This window comes from Phyllobates terribilis, unplaced genomic scaffold (assembly GCF_046119375.1).
Source record: "Phyllobates terribilis strain yellow unplaced genomic scaffold, ASM4611937v1 Scaffold_1__5_contigs__length_1240528914, whole genome shotgun sequence".
Classification (NCBI taxonomy): Eukaryota; Metazoa; Chordata; class Amphibia; order Anura; family Dendrobatidae; genus Phyllobates; species Phyllobates terribilis.
Window position 1 is genome coordinate 152,088,050 of NW_027362761.1, and position 13,360 is coordinate 152,101,409.

A 13,360-nucleotide genomic window follows, 5' to 3' on the forward strand; every position below is an offset into this window, starting at 1 on the left:
CCTATCAAAGGTCTGGATATTTTAGGCAGCAAGTGAATAGTCAGTCCTTAAAGTTGATGCGCTAGAAGTAGGAAAAAATAGCAAGCGTAAGGATATGAGCAACTTTGACAAATATCAAATTGTGATGGCTAATTGGACTGGGTCAGGGACACTTCAACGCTCCATGATGCCATGCCTTCCTGTATGCTGTGGTTAGTAGTGCCTTCAAAAAGTGGTCCAAGAAAGACAAATGGACTGGATCATAGGCACCCAAGACTCATATATGTACTGTAGCTGGCAAGGTCTTATCCCATTAAAGAGCTATTTGGGGAGAAATTGCACAGAACTGCTCTCACTATTGTTCAATAGCCGTTCTGTGCAATTTCTCCCCAAATAACTCTTTAGTGGGATAAGACCTTGCCGGCTACAGTACATATATGAGTCTTGGGTGCCCATGACCCAGACCACTTTTTGAAGGTACTATTATTAGGGTATGTGCACACGGTGCGGATTTGCTGCGGTTTTGACTCTGCAGAATTTCTGCACCATTTCCGCACCTAATATGCACATTAGGTTACTTGCGGCTTTTACATGCGGCTTTCACATGCGGTTTTGCCGCATGCATTTTTTGATGCTGTTTTGCCACATGCATTTTTCATGTCTTCATGTTGAAATTAGAGAATAGGTTTTTTTTATACAAACTTTATTGATCATCATGTAGCGTTTTAGTGCGCGTTTCCGCTGCGGAAACGCACATAAAACACACTTGGTGTTTTTACCCATGCTGATTTTCCTCATCTAATGCAAGTCTATGGGGAAATCCGCATGCGTTTCTGCAAGAGAAGTAGACATGCTGCGGATCTGAAAAACGCACCTCATGTCAGTTTCCGCAGGTGACCCGCAGGTGCACAAAAACGCATAGTGGGCATGGGATTTCTAGAAATCCCATCCACTATGCTGTAACATCTGGCCGCTGCGGTTTTGACGCTGCATAAAAACGCAGCGTCAAAACCGCAGCAAATCCGCACAGTATGCACATACCTTTAGCCACGGCATACAGGAAGATACTTGGTACTGTTTTGTATTGTACAACACCCATTAATTAGAATTGTAGAGTCATTGCAGTGGAAATGTGCAAGAGGCAACAGGTTTCCTTTTTTAAGGGTATAAATAGATTTTTAAATGACAAGTTTCCATAGCATGACATCAGAAGATGGGATATTGAAAGGAAATATGGAAATGCTTCCTTACTGAAATAGTGATACATCCTTGGCAAATGCAATGCAATCTAAGTAATGAAAATGTGATCACGTTTAACAGACACCCCTACAAAAAAAGAAACCTTATGAATGAACCATCTTTAATAATCACATATAAAGCTGTGTTTACATCTCACAAAACATTTCTGGTTTTCTGTCCGTCACAGCAGAAGAAAACTGGAAATGACAATGTGTCATCATTTGCCAGAACCCATTTATGATCTGACTGTGTTATATCAGGGAGTACATCATTTTGCTGGAAAACAAAACAATGTATGGGAATGCTGCTCTTTGAAATGTAAATCCATGGACTCCTTTATGTCTTCTATCTGTTGCTGCATTTCCAAGAAATTCACGTTTTACTTCATAAGGTAATGATGCATTAAGTGCTCTGGGCATGACAGAGCACTTAAACACCCACTTAATTTTGTGAGCCTCTTTAGGTTGTTTAATAGCTCACTGTTTGATTTCCTTGCCTAGCTCATGACTTCACACATACAGTGAGCTATCAATGAAGCCAAAGAGGCTGGTGCTAGGTAGAAAATGCAGATCTGGAGGCAGAGGCTCTGTCACACCCAGAATACGTAATGCTTCATTTGGTTATGGATTAAAACAGGAATGCTTATGAATTCTTGGGAATGCAGCAACAGATAGAAGATTTAAAGGTGCCAATGGATTAACATTTCAAAGACCTGCATGCTACTACCCTTATATGCAGTTTGGGGATCAGATCTTACTGAATGATTCCCTTAAAATAAAAATGTCACCTAGACATGTAAATGTTCAGAAGGAATATTTTTGGACCTGAACATAATATTTTATTGCCAGAAATGTATGACAGCAAATAACTACTGTTAGGATGACAACATATAGTGTTGTGCAACATAAATGAGGCATTTGAGCATCAGGAGCCAAACATGTCAACTATGACATTGTTTTCAGTATTGATGTTGACCCCATACTGTAACACAATACATATATTGTGCTAATGCATCACAGAATTCAAGTATTTCTATAGACAAATTATAATGCATGTGTATATAGTACAAATATTGTTTTGAAAAGAAAGAAAGAAATGCATAAGATTTTAATACAGACACAGTAACAATTGGAAGCCTACAGATAAATGAGGAACATTGTAAGCTTCAGACCTAGCTGTAACCTTGAAATATTGTAGCACAATGCAAAGTTTCAAAGGATAAAAGAAGGGGTGACATTGAACTTTCTTCAGATTGCATTGCCTGGCTATGTGAAACTGGTTTCCATAACAAAGTGCCATTTTAATCATCCTGTACTTTGTGGTGCATTAATGTGTGTAATAGTTTGATAAAGAACATTTATTAATTCAGAATTTTTTGGGTCAGAATGGGTTGCTTCCCACTTTGTACCAGTATAATGAAGAGTTGAGGCCTCATTGTAGAATTAATGGTGGAGGAAATAAGATATGCATTGACTGGAAAATGAAAATGATTCCCGATAAAGGACCAAAGACCTTCATATATCTCCCGGAACTGCATTCACCACATAAAATGTTTTGTGAAAGGGAAAATATTGCTGCTTTTCTTCTAAATAATTTCTTCTTTTTTCTTTTTTTTCCTCCGTCGTTGTCTTCAATAGTGTTCTGAGTTATGTGGCCATTCATTTCACTGTTTTCATCATGGAAATCAGCTCATTGTGGCTCATTTACCTAGAGACCAGTTCTGTGACCCTCTATTAGCCTTTTACGCACTTACATTTCAATGCATTATTGATATGATGGAGGAGAATAATCATTAAACTAATTTAAATATATTGTTAAAAAGATAATATTTGCAAATGGTGGAGTGAAGGGTTATAGAAAGCACTAAAATATTTGCAAGTAGATTGAATCTTAGCGCATATTCCATTGTTGCAGCCGGCCACTCGCATTTCATCCTGCCATAAATGATATAAAAACTATGACAAGGCAGCTGTGTGCTTCCGCTCCTTTGTACTTCTTGTCCGTAAGGCTACCTGCTTATTAACGTTGTTTCATTCCCGCACAATCGGATCGCGCACAAACAGCCCTCTGACCAATGTTATTCAGTGTGCTAGTGTTCATGAGTGTTTTTTGGAAAAAATAGCTGTCTTTTAAGGTTATGAGATAGTATTTATTTAAATGGCAGATAGCGCTTGCATCTATTTGCAAAGTGGACCAACGTAATTTGTGTATTTGACTGGTTTAAGAATGACTACTCTTGTAGTCTTGGAGTGAATCACAGCTGAAGGAGAATTTATTGTCTTCTTTGTTCTACCAGGACCATTTACAATCTTGATGAAAGGCATCCAGGAGGGTGAAGCTCAGGAATGTGACTGTTTACGGGTGCAGACACAGCACCCGCTGTAACAAAGCCTACATGCAGTGGCAAACAGGCACACAATTTTAAAGATACTATCTCAGTTTTACCTGCAAAATTGTGTGGCCATTGGCAATGGCATATGGGCCTGATTCAGCTACATGTGACAATTGCTACATGTTTCCATACCTAGGGCATAGGAGCATTTAGCTCAATTACTTCTAGTAAATAATAGCTGATTATGGAGGAAATAGAAAACTATCTTAAAGGAAATGTATCACCTGGAGTTATTCAAAATAAATACATTCGCAAATAAACATATAAATTGCAAAAGTGAACATTTTTCTTTCTAATTTAGTTATGAAAACGCTGTCCCTTTGACAGAGGGCGGCTGAAGACTGGGCTACCTACTGTTTAACTATTTGGACTTCTGTGTGACACCTCCTACCTTTTAGCTGGGAAATTGTGACGGGTGTGTCAGACATGACAGATAGTCGCCCTTCAGTTGGTTGCAGGAGATCTCTACGTTTCATATTACAGACATTCGAAGCTGTCTCTAGGACCCAGCGGCTACCTCTCTCTGGCTAATTAACTCCCTGGCCTGGGTGTATAAATACCTGGTGTGTTCTAGAGGGAGGTGCCGGCGATATTCATTATTCCTTGTGAAGGCTTAGCAAGAGCAGTACCTTTTCCTTTCTGGAGCTTGGGAACTTGTTTGTGCATTTGTCTGGAGTCATCTAAAGCTAAGCACTTTTCTCCTGTTTGTCCACCCCTGTTGTCTGTAGTGTTTAGTGGAGATCGACTAGTGCTCATCTCCTCCATTCCCTAGATTGAGCAAAACGCCAGGGAAAGACAGGGCAATGTACACATGCGGCAATCGGTGAAGAGCCAATACAGGGACATTAGGGAAGACAGGGTGATGCTAGATCAACCTAGGAGGTCTCCACTTTCCCCCCTTTCCCTAGAGTCTGGGCTCCCTTTCTCTCTTCCCTTTGTGTTGTACTCTTTCCCACACCTTGCATGACAGAAACACCACTGTGTAAGGGGAGTCTGTTTTCTACATGTAAACACAGGAGAGATCTGTGCTGCTGTATTTCTGCTGCATGTAGTGATATAGAGGATCATTTAAGATGGATTCCTGTGAATTATGGAGCAGCAGGAGAAAGAAGTTAGATGAAACAGCTACAGAGGTAAAAGCTGATGCAGCTTCTCTTTAGTGGCAGGTGTGCCTCTTATGTGCATTATGTATATGTAGTCAGCGACTCCGATAAACCCTTTGGATGCAGCTACGTCTCCCCATAGCTTGTTAATGCTTTACAAGCAACTTATATATTCCTCTGTTAGATTAACCCTTTAGAAGCAGCCAAGTCCTCCATTTGCAGATTAAACCTTTAGAACAAAATGTATCTTTCTCTTTTATTTTGGGTGTATAATACACAGGGACAAGGCTTATGACTGTGGAGGTGAGGTCCTGTTTTGCATACTCTTGATTTGTGGAATTTTGGGATGCATTTGTGAATTAATTTACCTTGTTTGCACTGCGCTTTTGGCATATTTATTAGAAAACTAGGTGAATAAATCCGTACATTATAATCCAACTTGTCAAAACATTGAAACAGGAAATCCTAAATCCTGACCATATCTTAGCACAAGACTCCATTTATCATTCAGATGTTGAATAGAGTCAGTTAGTACCCCTCTCTCAGTTGGTACTCTCCAGAGAAGAGAATCTCACCAGATTTGGAGCTCACTTTGGTAAGGCCTGTATCACTGTAATAGTAAGGGAAATCATCTGGTTAGCTGGTGATAGCTCATCTTTACGTGTATGTTCAGTCCCTCTTTCTTATGTTTTAAAATACATTGCCAAGAAAGAACTCAGAAGCATGTAAAGGCTTCATGTAAAATAAGAGACCACTCTTTACTAGAAGCTAACGTAGATTTTACCTTCACCATTTATAGAACGATTACTATATAAATACAAGTTTAGAAAAAATGATGATATTTTATCATTCCTTTCAGCTCTTGAAGGATATTTCAAGGAAGCGAAGAAGTGTTCGGTTTAGGAGGGAAGTTGAATCAAAACCTTACATTGCAGCTCACTTTGATGTTCTTCCAACGGAGTTTACACTAGGAGATCAGAAAAATTATGGTGGCTTTGAGAACAAGCAACTGCAAAATGGACAAGAATATGTGTTCTTTGTTCTGGCGGTAATAGAGCACACTGAACTGGTGAGTAGGATCAAGGTTATGCTGAAATATTGATGTTGATGAAATAAAACTTTGGGTGATACATCAAACAGTAAGCCAAATCTATTAATTTGAATTTCTGAAAAATTGGAAATAGTTTGGCAACGAATGTACTTAATTTTTGAGACTGTAACCATTTGATGAACTTATTAAATGTTTTTTTTTACTTGCAATTAAATAAGACTTAAATATCAGATTTGTTCCCAGGGATTGTTCTATGCTTTTTTTTACTCATTTGTCCATCTTGATTTAAAAGTTTAGAAGCAGATGCTTCCACCTTTATTTTAGCTTGTATTTGGTTAAAAAGATTGTCTTAGACTTACATATTTATTACCTATTTGTAGGATAAGTCATAAATATCAGATCAGTGTGGGTGCAAAAGTAGTAAAGCAAAAAAAAATTGTACAAATTGGCCATCACAATCGTAATCCGTTGCAGAATGAAGTTAACTTTTCAATTATAATGCATGGGGGACTATATAAAAAATAAAATGAAAAATAATTTCCAGATTTATTGCTTTTTGTTTATGCCTAGTACCAAATAAAATAATTAAAAAGTTGATCAAAAAGTTGTAGATACCCAAAAATAGTATCAGTAATTACTACAGCTTGTCCCACAAAAACAGGCCCTCATGTAGCTCCATGTATGGAAAAAAAGAGTTACTGATATTGGAATATGGTGGCGAAATTATTATTTTTTTTTAAAGTTATTTCTTGCAGAAACATAATAATTTAACATAAAAAACTTTAGAACTTTGGAATTGTCATGATTGTATTAACCCACAGAATAAAGATAAGATAACATTTCAGTTATACTCAACTGTTAATGATGATTAAAGGGTGTCTGTCACCAGGTTTTTGCTACCTAATCTGATGAACTGCATAATATAGAGACAGAGACCCTGATTCCAGTCATGAATCACTTACTAAGGTTGCTTAGTGTGGTTTTTATAAAATAATTGTTTTATCAGCAGGAGATAATCATTAGTGGACTACTTTGCCAGGTAGTCCAAAAACGCCTCCATCACTGATTGTATTGGAATTCAGTAGTTCGAACTTAGTATTCAGAGAACTTTTAGATCATGCCTAAATCAGAACCACAACAACCAGTTAAGTAAGTGACACATAACTGGAATCAGGGTCTCTGCCCCTTCATCACGTTGGTTTCAAAGGGAGTAGCCAAAACCTTGTAACAGATTCTCTTCAAAAAATATAATTATTTACTCAAAGAGTAAAATAAAAGGTGATCAAAAAGTCTCAGAAACATACAGGAGTAGAGATGAGCGTACGGGGTTCGTACCCAACAATTAGTGTCCGGGGCTAAACGCTGAACAGGAAGAGTTGCGAGGTCCGGCGTTCCAGGAGGTGGGGGGGAGAGAGAATTTTATAGCTCAAAAATTTGGGTCTCATTGTTTTCAATGGGGTTCGGGTTCTGGTTCAAGTTGGGGTATAGTTCGGGTACCTGACCCGATCTTTGGAATAAAGTTCGGGTCGGGTACCTGAACCCGAACTTCCACGGGTCCGCTGATCCCTATACAGGAGGACCATTGACTATCTCTCCTGACGTCTCTGCCCTTTGTTCCTGCCTATTCTGCACACCTTCACTAGTTCATGGGAATGTGCATAGCTAAGTGTACTTTCAGTGATGTATCCTTATTTTATGGCCATTATCTTATACGAGAGCCAATTTACCCGTGATAAGTATTCACACGTCATTATACTATAACACTTAACGTTGGAAAATTGAACAATCTTGCTTTTTTTACCAACCTAAAAATGAGATAAGAAATAAGTAAAAATAGGGTAATACAAATTTTGTATTAGAAAATGCAAATTGGTGTCTTTCCAAATAATCTCAGTGTTATTACATTTACCATGATATTTCTATTTATCTGGTAATTCCTATGCCTTGTACATAATGTATCATTAGTTCCTCACATACTCCCTGGATTAAAGCACGTGTTATTTCTAATTACTTTGGAAATGACTTGTATTACGTTTCTAATTCTTCCCCTTGTAATACCCACGACTATAATTAGCAATTTATTGAATAATATCTGGATACCGTTTGACTTCTGCTAGTGAAAAGTGGCAGCAATTTCGGCATTTCCCGTTCAGAGATGCCCCGCGATTGATAGACCTTCCTCTCTGAGATTATTACAGAAAGTACTGAGGCATGAACTTTCCAGCAGTTATATATTTTAAAATGCCTGTGGAAAATGAAAGGTTCCTGCTGGGGATTGCATGAATAAATAGCTTTTACTGCAAACATCATTTCAACCACACGATAAGGGACATGCACAGAAAGTTATATTCTGCCAATTTATAGCTAATATATAAGCAAATTACAGCTTTCTGGGAAAAATCACTCTTTATTACAATCTAATGTATTGGAGCAAAACACAGATATTTGATTTGACCTTTTTTTATTAGCATATAATGTACGGTAAACAGCGTTTCCTAGAATAACGTCTGTTAGAAATCATCAGAATATCCCGTTGTAATGAGCTGTTACTTTAATGATATGTATATAAATACAATGTATATACAGCTGCGTCTTATTTAGCACCTAATAGTAAGGATGACAGGAAATAAGTAATATCCTGAAAGTGATAGGGTGTTGAAATGTGTCCTTCAGAATACCTGTCGCTATGAATGTGGTTATGATACAGGTTCATCACCTTTCTAGATCAGTTATTCATTATCCATCAAAAGATTTTGTAGGATCCACATTACCATTTGATATGAAATAAGCATCCAGCCCTTTTTTAAATGTAGTATTTGGATTTACTACCTCTTATGGTAGGGCATATCACAGTCTGACTTCTCTAACTGTAAAGAACTCTTTCCTGTTTAATCGTCAGAATCACTTTACCTCCATATTTAATAAATGTCCCAAATCCTTTGTAAAGCCCCCCCCCCCCTTCCTACACAATAGACAGCTGTCGGCTAAACAAAGTTTTGCCTGATTTTTCAGCTATTTCTCATGTCCATACTAAAGGAGCGCCTGGCTCTGAAAATCATTTTGTTTTTTAGAAGAGAGCCGCTGCCAGACTTCTCTGTCGGAGGCTTATCTCACCAAGAACGAAAAGATCGTCAATCCGACTTTCTACATTTTGGATCTTTGTCTCCTGCACATCATCTGTCGGAGAAGAGTCGGAAGGCACACATACACATAAGACTAATAACCAAGTCCCCTGATATCTGTGGGTTTGGCCAACGCAAGTCTTATGTATTTGGTGGTCATTAAGTTCTTTAATGGAATAAGTCATGAAGCAATTTGTATTGACCACACATATATTTATACATATAAATGAGCTCCGCTCCCCTGAAGCAACTTTTTGCTAAGCTGAACATGCCCAATTTTTCGAACTTGTCATTATAAAAAAGAATTTCCATCCCTTTAATAAAATACTTTTTAGAATGTGGAGCCTAAAACTGAATCTCATTTAAAAGTTGTGGCCTCTCATACAGGCTTGGACTGGCCCACAGGAGAACAGGTGAATTCCCCGGTGGGCCCCTGTGCAGGATTGCCCACCCTCCCTTCTATTTGAGCAGTAGGTGGCGTCACAATCTACAGATAAAGCAACTATCTCATTATTCATTTGACATTAGATTTGATAATAATTACAGATTATTACAGTTTAAAGGGCACTGCATTGAGGTGTCCATCTGTTATTCTACCTTACATTGTTTGTTTATCACTGATATTTATCATTCCCTAAATCAAACGGGGTGTCCCTACAAATTATAGGGTGTACAGCATCATGCAAGTATCTACTAAAAGATGTCAGCAAATCTGATATACTCTTGTTAAGGGATGATTTTTATTGTCTTGTAAATGATTACGTATTCTTCTCCCATTGCTTGTTGAAGTTCGTTAAAGATGACTTGGTGTCTTCAATCCTTGATCTAAAATGATAAGCTTTGCACACATTTCTAATCCCAACTCTCTTTATATACAGACAATGTATGCCACAAGCCCTTATTCAGATCCTGTAGTATCAATGGAGCTTGATCCACAACCAATGACAGATGAAGAAGAGGGCTTGATTTGGGTGGTTGGACCAGTTCTGGCTGTTGTGTTCATCATCTGTATTGTAATAGCAATCCTTCTGTATAAAAGGTAAGTGGCTTTAATAGCATAACTCATAATGCTGGTGCAATGAATGATAAATTGATACAATCACGCTGTCCTACAATAATTAAGAATATGCAAATTTTGCCAAGAATCGATTATACACATTTCCAGTTGAAAGCATTAATAAGACACCATAGTGGCCAACTACATGCTTGATTTTGTCTAGCACCCCAAGTACCTGTCAAGCACCTACATCTTTTCGGTACAGGTTTATCATGTGTAATAACTATGTTATTCATATTCTTACACCTAGTATGTTATATAGAAACACAATTAAAGTTTACCTAATATACCATAATTTATCATAGGTTAACAAATTCATCCCATACTATGCAATAAAGGCCAATGCCAAATATAGACTTTTGGTCAGTCGAGGTCTAATAGTCCATTAGTATAGGATATGTGTATGATACTCCCCTGATGTGTGAAAGAGCTACATGCACATAGAAATAGTTTAGGGTGTGAAATCCTGCTGACAGATTCCCCTTAATTGCAAATACAATAACTTTTTATTTAACAATTTAAGACATTTATATCTGAATATAGGACAGTCAGCTATCAAACACTGGTAAGGGGAGAGGTATTCCTTGATACCGCTAAGTAGCCAAAAAGCGCAATATGTAGACATTATATAGGGCAGCATAGTCTTATGCCAGACCCCTCTTAAACCTATTTTCATGCTCTATTCCTGTATGTTCTTTATTGTATGTACTTTACTTTTCCTTGTCCTTCGTAAACATCACCACCTCTTTGGATTACATGAGTATATCTTCTGTATGAATATATATGTGTATCGTCTCTTTGAGATTAAAATTAACGGCAGGCAAATCTTTCATACTTTATTAAAAAAACCTCTGTGGCTAGTATTTTGCTGGTTCCTCTGAGAGAAGCATAAGATAGGATCAGAGATCCTGATTGCAGAGGTGTGTCATTCATTGGACTTTTTGCTGTAGTTTTGATAAATCCTGTTTTATCTGCTGCAGTTCTGCTCTTACTCTCAGATATGAGCTTCTGCTTCATAGTTTAATAGCTTTAAGGTTGAAAGAAAACACAAGTCCATCCTGTTCAACATATAACTTAACATATAGATCCAGAGAAAGGCAAAAACCCCTTAAGGCAGATGCTAATTGCCCATATTATGGGAAATATTCCTTCCCGAATCCACAAATGGCTATCAGACTACTTCTCAGGCTTAGCATCCATCATAGAATCGACTACCCATAACTTGTAATATTAGATTTTTATAGAAAGGCATCTAGGCCCTCCTTAAACCAAATTTTTCATGTTGAACTGGACACACAATGTAATAGTGGCTGCAGAGCGAAGAGGAATAAAACTTTTTCTTTTGTTTTTTTTTTATTTTTTTTAAATTTCGACTCTCCGTTGCGGAAATATTAGCAATAAAAGTATTTTGTGCCTAATGAGTTAACTGTTTTTAAGTCCAAATTGGTGTTATTAGATGTTATTGAGGGGATGTACTTGTCTCTTCATGAGTTGCCCAATCATAATCAGGCAGCAACACAGGAGAAAAAGAACATGCCCCTCAATAGCTTAGAGCAGGTTTCTCAGTGTGTGAGATGTGATGATACAGCTCTGATCTCCTGGTCTAACCTCGTGCATGAATCTGTCTGGGGGATGGTCTGTGCAGCTGAGTTCAGCTGTGTCACATTACAAGCTCTCTTCCTCTCGTAGCACTGTCAACTCTGTTGTACTGCCCCTTCCACCACACTGCCTGTCCAGAGATAAGTCACACTTATGTCTGTTTTAATAAAGGCAACGTGTAATTCCTCAGCAGTGGGATAAACTGCTCCTGTGTGAGATGTAATGACACCCAGCTCTGCTTCCACTGCAGAGGGATTACAAGATGCCCTTATCACAACAGACATAAGTGTGACTCATCTCCAGTCAGACAGTGTGGGCGAAAGGCATATACAACATCCGTAGCCTTACCCTAGTCCAGTCTGAAACTTACCTCCTCAAAGAAGCTTATCAGAGTAGTCTGACAGGACCGATCCCTCATAAACCTCTTTTGTTGCTGGGTTATGAGATAACTTTTATTGAGATACTCCAACAGAGCATCTCTTAGAAGGCCCTCAAAGATTTTGCCCATAAAAGAGGTTGAACTAATATGCCTATAGGTTCCTTGCTTAGCATTTGACCACGTTTTGAATTTTGGTACCTCATTTTCTTTGTTCCACTCCTGCTATTATGGAATCCTTGAATAGTTCTCGATATTCATGAACTCTGTCTATCCACTCTGGTAGACTGATATAAAGTTTTCTGTCTGTGCAACACAAAACCAGAAAGCTATCAACTAAAGGTGCAGTCGGGGTAAAACTAAGCTCATCATTGAGAATACTTGTAGTACTGCAACAAATAAAACTGTAATGTTCTCAAAACTACAGCAATACGTTCAGTAAATGATACACTGCTGGAATCAGAGTCTGTCTTTATTGTATGATGCTCTCAGATTGGGAAGCATAAACCTGATGACAGATTCCCTTTAAAAATCTGAATCCCGCTATTTTGTTACTGCAGTCCATTCTACTGGTTCACGCCAAACACTTTAAATAGCAACGGCTAGTGAAGGGGTTATCCAGGCTAATTCTTTTTTTTTTACTATGGGCCTAAGAACTAATAGGCTGGTAGTTGCTAACTAACTGCCTGTTCTTCCCGCCACTGATCTCTGCCGGCTCAGAGTGGTCACAGGGAGATTCTGTGGCTTCCACTGTCATGTTGAGTCACGTTGGCAGAGCAGCGGCTTCTCTTCCGCTCTGCTCTGTTCTGTTGAAGAGGCATGACTGGTAATGTCTTGCTGATTGACAGCTGACTCCCGATGCCTAACTGCAGGGAGCAGGCAGTCGCACCCGGTTGACAGAGCAGTATAGAAGAAGAAGAGCTTCTCTGTTGACGTGAGCAGTAGAATTGCTGACAGGGGCGATTTGTGACCTCTCTGAGCCAGCAGAGAAAAGCGGCAGGCAGAACAAGCAGGTAGTGAGAAATTACCTGCCTGTTAGTTCATTGGCCCATAGTAAAACAATAAATTAGTCCCCGAAAAATCCTGATCCCCAATCCTCACTATGTAGAGGAGAATGGGCTCAACTCTGCTACATAGTTGAATCGCTCTTACTACATCTGAATGACTTGAAGGGAACCTGTCACCTGCTTTGTCCCATGTGAGGTAAGGCCAGTAGCCTTCAGCCCTGATGTACAGCATTCTAATATTCTGTATATAATCTCCCAATCCAGTCTGCAAGAAAAAGACCTTTTATAATACTCACCTACGGGGTGGTCCGATCTGATGGGCGTCGCTGTCTTGGTCTGGTGCCTCGTCTCTTCTTGCGATGCCATCCTCCTTCTTGCTTTGTGTGTTTGATGCATCCTTTGGCATCCACACAGTGTCCCCGACACTCCTGTGCA

At 38.7% G+C, this 13,360-nt stretch overlaps 1 protein-coding gene across 43 annotated transcripts in view; it reads left to right on the forward strand.

Annotated features, from left to right (window-relative positions):
- PTPRD (protein tyrosine phosphatase receptor type D) overlaps positions 1-13,360 on the forward strand; it is a 2,806,079-nt gene that overhangs the window by 2,701,226 nt on the left and 91,493 nt on the right. For all 43 annotated transcript variants that reach the window (XM_073668359.1, XM_073668367.1, XM_073668350.1 and 40 more), the window contains 2 exons: positions 5,573-5,782; positions 9,765-9,925. In XM_073668359.1, coding sequence (XP_073524460.1) covers positions 5,573-5,782; positions 9,765-9,925 — 371 coding nt within the window. The remainder of the gene's footprint in view (positions 1-5,572; positions 5,783-9,764; positions 9,926-13,360) is intronic.